Source organism: Physeter macrocephalus, chromosome 8, assembly GCF_002837175.3.
Source record: "Physeter macrocephalus isolate SW-GA chromosome 8, ASM283717v5, whole genome shotgun sequence".
In the NCBI taxonomy this organism is placed as follows: Eukaryota; Metazoa; Chordata; class Mammalia; order Artiodactyla; family Physeteridae; genus Physeter; species Physeter macrocephalus.
Genome location: NC_041221.1, coordinates 4,642,339 through 4,649,585, shown reverse-complemented (window position 1 = coordinate 4,649,585; position 7,247 = coordinate 4,642,339). Strand labels below are relative to the sequence as shown.

The following is a 7,247-nucleotide window of genomic DNA, read 5'->3' as shown; positions in this document are numbered from 1 at the left end:
GGAGGGGGAAGGGTAAGCTGGGACGAAGTGAGAGAGTGGCATGGACATATATACACTACCAAATGTAAAATAGATAACTAGTGGGAAGCAGCCACATAGCACAGGGAGATCAGCTTGGTGCTTTGTGACCACCTAGAGGGGTGGGATAGGGAGGGTGGGAGGGAGATGCAGGTGGGAGGGAGATGCAAGAAGGAGGAGATATGGGGATATATGTATATGTATAGCTGATTCACTTTGTTATAAAGCAGAAACTAACACACCATTGTAAAGCAATTATACTCCAATAAAGATTTTTTTTAAAAAAAGATTCATCTTAATTTCAAAGTGACCTGAGTTTTATTCTGCATTGTTATAGAAATCAATTGGATAGCTGAGTCCTGTGAAACATAACAGAGGGCCCTACACCTCACAGATTACACACACATACATCCTGCAATGAGATTTATATGACTAGAACTTAGTCCACATTTTTATAAAGTACAAAACTAAATCTCAGTCTAATTTTTCATAAGCCAATGACTCAAAGATATCAAACTTGTTACAGTGGGATGATTAATTCATATATTGTATGGTATGGAGTTAGCCCCCAATTCAGGTATTTTTAATATTCATCCAGGCCTTTGTATTGGTTGAGATGTAAGCTGTGAAATTTATTTACTTGCTTTCATTTTGATTACTCTCATCCCAGGGTTAGAATGTGACCATGCTTCTTCCCTTCCATCATTATCTTTTTGCACAGGGCCATAATTTTTCAGACAGAATACCTCCTAGAATTTCACAGTGCTACAAACTGAGAGGGGAGGGTGGGAGAAGGGGAATATTTATTTTAAAAACATGCAATGAAATATAGGAACCAATTCCTTTTCAGACTCACCAAACGCTGGTGCACTAGAAATAGCAACTGGCTGCTGTTTCATGACCGGGGGAAGTGCGGAGGGGAGCTGATATCCTTGTAACTTCAGTTTGATGAGTTTCATAGCTATGGAAAACTCCACTTGATCCATTCTTCCATCATTATTCATATCAGCGAGCGCCCTGCAAACCAACAGCATGAGCTTAGAATGACTGTGACCTTAAAAGAACCTTTCCCAAACCACCCCTCCCACCCACACAAAGACTAAATAATCAGCTCCCTTGGTGCCAGGAAAACGAAACAAAACAAAACTTGTGTACCAAGCTGTAGGGAAAAACTGACAAGGTTTTATATAAATATGAAATATGTTTTATTGTGCTACTCTTTACTTTTATGATACACAAGGTAATTTTCAGTCTGAATGTCAGGTTATATACCATGGACATCAAATGGGGTTTCTTTTTGGAGTGATAAAAATGTTCTAAACTGGGTAGTGGTGATGGCTGCACAGTTCTGGAAAGACTAAAAACCAATGAACTATACACTTTAAAACTGTGACTTTTGTTATGTGAATTATGTGACAATAAAGCTATTAGGAGGAAAAAAGTATTTAGAAACGGAGTTTATTTCTAGATACTTCATTAGATTGCATCAACTCCTCTGTGGGGCTCTACAAACCTCACCATGGGGATGTGACATACTATACTCTACTATACGATAAAACTAGCATACTTTCAAAGCTCTGGAAATTCATTCAATGACCTTACAAATGCACTTACTATTTGAAAGTGGTACTCAAACAAATGGTCAAGTCAACTTCCAATGAGTTATTATGTAAAGCATTTCTCTCAAGAGTAAGAAAAAGGAAGAAAGGGGTTTGTACTTGTAACTGGAAACTACATTTCTGCTAACTGAAACTGTGTATATTCATGATTTAACCTCTTCTGCACAAAAAATGTTCATTCAGATTTCATTTGTTGAAGTCTAGATTTTAAGGGCATAAGGATTTATTTTTTAAACCTTTCTTTTCTTTTTTTTTTTTCTTCGGTACGCGGGCCTCTCACTGCTGTGGCCTCTCCCGTTGCGGAGCACAGGCTCTGGACATGCAGGCCCAGCGGCCATGGCTCACGGGCCCAGCCGCTCCGCGGCATGCGGGATCCTCCCGGACCGGGGCACGAACCCGTGTCCCCTGCATCGGCAGGCGGACTCTCCAACCACTGCGTCACCAGGGAAGCCCTTTAAACCATTCTTAAGAAAAGTTTTATCTGAAACTTCAAATGTTAAGACCAGCTACTCCAATTACAATGCCATCACTGGCCATGTTTTAAATGAGCCACATAAAGATTGTGTCTGCAAAAGAAAATTAAGTTGCACAGAAAATAACCCAACATTTCTAGAGTTAACTCCAAGTAAGAAAACATGAGGCACAAGAAAAAGTATAATAATACAACAAATATTAAATATCTTTAAAAATGTTAAGAATTATAAAAGTCAACACTATCCTTCGGGAAAAATTTTAAAGGTCATAAAGTCATAAAGGGAACCCCACGGCTACAGAAACCACCCTTCTGCCTCAGATAAGAGTGCCCCAGGCCTTCTGTGGTCGATGACCACCTTCAGCAAACCACACCAGTGGAATCTGAATTTCACCCACTTCTCGTGGCCTTGAGCACCGCTTGCCACGGTTCCTGGGCATTTGGGCTCGTGCTGCCATGAACTGCTCATTCACATCCTTTGCCAGGTTTTCTGATGAACTGCATGTCCTTTCCTTGTCAGTTTAAAAGCACTCATTGTATATTACATACATATCAACTGTTTATCTGTCAGTTGTTGAAAGATTTTTTAAAACTTTGTCCATTTTGTGTGTAATATCTTTAGCATACAGAAATTCTACATTTTTATATGTGTAAAATATTTCTTTTATCACATAGCTTTCTTTTCTAAGATGGTATTACTTTATTACATTTCAATCTTTAAACCAATTGTAATTGCATATATGTGCGTGGTATGTTACCCCAGGGTTCAACCAGATTTCCTTCAGGTGGATACCTAGGGTTCCCAGCAATGTTTATTAACCAATCCATCCTCTTCTCATTGAAGCAAAAAAAAATATTTTTGTGGTTTATTAAATGTCCATATGAAAGGAGATCTATTTCTGGATTACCTACTCTGACTGAACAATTCCCAGGTCAATGTGACAATAATCTGATCCCACTGACTCTATGGTATGTTCTGGTATCTGGTAAGGCTTTTTTTAAAAAAAACTTGTTGGATTGACCTAGATATTGTCATACTGAGTAAAGTAAGTCAGACAGAGAAAGACAAATATCATGTGATATCACTTATATGTGGAATCTAAAAAAAAGGGTACAAATGAACTTATCCACAAAACAGAAATAGAGTCACAGACGTAGAAAACAAAGTTATGGTTACCAGGGCGTAAGGGCGGGGGGAGTGATAAATTGGAAGACTGGGATTGACACATATACACTACTATATATAAAACAGATAACTAATAAGGACCTACTGTACAGCACAGGGAACTCTACTCAATACTCTGTAATGGCCTATATGGGGAAAGAATCTAAAAAAGAGTGGATATATTTATATGTATAACTGATTCACTTTGCTGTACACCTGTAAATCAACTATACTCCAATAAAAATTTTTTAAAAAACTTGTTTGGCCATTCACAGATGTTTCTTTTTCCCTATGAACTTTTAATTTATCTATTCTACAACAACTCTAATGAAAATCAAGATGGAACTGCATTAGATACAGGAATTTTTAGAGAACTGACATTTTTATGATAGTTTGTTCAAAGAATATAGTATGTTCAGTTCTACTAATATTTCCTTTAATACGATTATATCACTTCCTTCATATAAGTAACTACTTTTCTTGTTAAATGTGTTCTTAGGAATTTTATCATTTCTGTCACTCTTTTAAATAGAACATGTCCCCCATTTCCATATTTAGGTGCTTATTTCAAGCACAGAGAAGAATTTTGCTTTTAATAATCATTTATGCTGGGTGTATTGAGCAATCTTACCAAACTTCTGTGAATCTTACACAATCACATAACTAGCAAAAAAGAGAGTTAACTTTCGTTTCCAATGTTTATACCATTCCTTCTTTTTGTAAATAAATAAATATTTATTTACTTCTATTTATTTGGTTGCGCCGGGTCTTAGTTGTGGCACGTGGGCTCCTTAGTTGCGGCATGTGGGATCTAGTTCCCTGACCAGGGATCAAACCTGGGCCCCCTACCTTGGGAGCTCAGAGTCTTAACCACTGCGCCACCAGGGAAGGCCCCACCATTCCTCTTTCTTATTGGTCTTACTGCCTCTATGACGACTAAGTGAGCATCCCTGCTTGGTTTTGAGTTTAAATTAAAAGGTTAAAAAAAAAAATGACTACAGTGTTTCATTGTTTAGAATAATATTTGGTACTGATTTTTAGAAAGTAAACTGACACATTTAAGCAGTTCCCTTTTCTACTTATCAGAAATGGTTACTATACTTTTTATCAAATGCTTAGTCAGCATCTGCTGATCTGATCCCACATTTTCTTTTTCCTTTTATCTCCTGATGTAATAATGTTGAGGGAATTCCTTGATTCTGAACCAATCTTGCACCCTGGCATAAACTCAAGTTGGTCACAGTTTTTGTACATTGTGGAATTCTACTTGCTAAGATATTGTTTTGATTTTCTGTGTCTACGATCATAATTGAGACTGGTCTCTGGCTGCTTTATTTTTGTACTGTTTTTCAGGTCTTATAAAGGAAGCTAAATCAATAAAATGAAATGGTGAGCTTTCTTTCTTTTACCAATTTTTTTTTTTTTTTTCACATCACCATGCAGCCTGAGAGATCTTAGTTCCCCAACCAGGGGTCGAATCTGTGCCCCCTGCAGTGGAAGCACCAAATCTTAACCACTGGACCACCAGGGACGGCCCCCAAATATTTTTTAAAAGATATTCAGCTATTTCAAATGGTTTTCATGGATAAAATAAAAGCTCCCAACAATCAACACTGACATGCACACTGAAAAAAAAAAAAAAAAATCAGGCAGATAGATTCCCACTCCCTATTCCCCACACTACTGTCCCCAAAATACGTTTTCTAGAGAGAAACAAAAATACCCAGTGTGGGATAATGAGTGGGTTATGAGAGAAGAGACTTTCTAGTAATGGTTTAATTAGGAGAAGCCTCAACAGGAGAGGAGAGGAAACACATAATGCTCAGGTTCTACACATCCACCAAAATTCCAAAACTTTTTTGACAATTTTGTGTGACCTTTTTAAAAAAATTCTTTTGCTCAACTAACAGAATATAACTGTTGGGACTCCTTTGTAGTAAAAACTCAAAGGTCTTTTAGAACTATAGCAGTTACTCCTACAAAGCTCAACTCTCCCCACCCCCTCCTAATATACTGGAATAGATTTGGAATTCTATTTCTCAAATCTTCTCTGCAAAATACGATTTCAGCTCTGCTGTCCAGTTCATCTCTTATTTATAGTTATTTCTCAGTTTACTCATTCCTTTTTTTTTTAATGAAAGGGTTTTTTAAAATTTATTTATTTTGGGCTGCGTTGGGTCTTCGTTGCCGCGCATGGGCTTTCTCTAGTTGCAGCAAGCGGGGGCTACTCTTCGTTGCGGTGCACGGGTTTCTCATTGCGGTGGCTTCTCTTGTTGCGGAGCATGGGCTCTAGGCGTGCGGGCTTCAGTAGTTGTGGCATGTGTGCTCAGTAGTGGTGGCTTGCGGGCTCTAGAGCACAGGCTCAGTAGTTGTGGCGCACGAGCTTAGTTGCTCAGCAGTATATGGGATCTTCCCAGACTAGGGCTCAAACCTGTGTCCCCTGCATTGGCAGGCGGATTCTTAACCACTGTGCCACGAGGGAAGCCCAGTTTACTCATTTCTAATAATCTCCGAAAAGACTAACTAAAAGTCTGAGGATCCTGAAATTAAATTCACAAAACTTCCAAAGTTAAAAAGAAAGTATGATAAAAAATATTTTTAAAAATAAAAAATGATAAACAATAGCTATTTATGACTCCTGAAAACAAACTGATCTTAAATACAGTGTTTAGTCTGATATTAAAATCTATATATAAGGACTGCCCTGGTGGTGCAGCAGTTAAGAATCCACCTGCCAATGCAGGGGATACAGGATCAAGCCCTGTTCCGGGAAGATCCCACATGCCTCGGAGCAACTAAGCCCGTGTGCCACAACTACTGAGCCTGCGCTCTAGAGCCCGCGAGCCACAACTACTGAGCCCATGCGCCACAACTACTGAAGCCTGCACACCTAAAGCCTGTGCTCTTCAGCAAGAGAAGCCACGGCAATGAGAAGCCTGCGCACTGCAACAAAGAGTAGCCTGCGCACTGCAACGAAGAGTAGCCCCTGCTCGCTGCTACTAGAGAAAGCCCACACGCAGCTATGAAGACCCAATGCAGCCAAAAATAAATAAAATTTTTAAAAAATCTATATATAACAACAGGCATGGCTGAGATGAGGAAAGGTCCACAAGTATGCTGAATACTAAGGGTAAGTTTTCTCTTTGATTTGTACAAATAAACCACATAGCGCTCTTATATACTGTCAGTGGGAAAAAGTGCTTCAACTCCCAAGTGTAGGAAAATCTGGCCACACCTACAGAACTACATATGCATTTACTCTTTGACACAGTGATTCAATCCTAGGAATTCACCCTGAAGATACACTTCCAACAATACAAAAATACATGCTTTAACTCATTCTTTGCTGCATTATCTGTAATTGCAAAATATTAGAAATAAGCCAAATGCAGAAAACACAGGAAATTAGTTGAATAAACTATGGTATATCTTCAACAATAAGTATTATATAACTGTAAAAGGAAAATGAGGAAGATCTCTATGGAATGCTATGAGTGATTTCTAGGATACATTGTTAAGTGAGAAAAGCAAAGAACAAAAGAACATTTATAGGAGATTACTTTCAAAGTAGAAGGAAGAGGAAATAATTTAAATATAAATTTGCACACATATTATGGACATGCTTTTTTCCCACAGAAATAAACAAAGAAAGGATAATAAGAAGCTAATAAAATAAGTGGGAATGGGATGAAACAATAGGACAGCGAGTTACACTTCTCTGAGTTCACACTTTTGTAGAGTTTAGCTTTTGGAATCTTGTTAATGTGTTACATATTCAAAACATAAAATTAAGTTCACAAAGATGAGAGCAGATCCCTAAACTAAATAAAAACAAAAACATATAAACCAAGGAGGGGGGGATAAATTGGGAGGCTGGAATTGACATGTACACACTACTACTTATAAAATAGATAACTAATAAGGACCTACTGTATAGCATGGGGAACTCTGCTCAGTACGCTGTAATGACCTA

General features: G+C 38.1%; 1 protein-coding gene across 1 annotated transcript in view; it reads right to left on the bottom strand.

Annotated features, from left to right (window-relative positions):
• The window catches only part of ITSN1 (intersectin 1), a 248,386-nt gene that overhangs the window by 172,089 nt on the left and 69,050 nt on the right, over positions 1-7,247 (bottom strand). Inside the window, exon 5 of the mRNA XM_028492624.2 lies at positions 875-1,035. Within this exon, the coding sequence (XP_028348425.1) occupies positions 875-1,035 (161 nt within the window). The remainder of the gene's footprint in view (positions 1-874; positions 1,036-7,247) is intronic.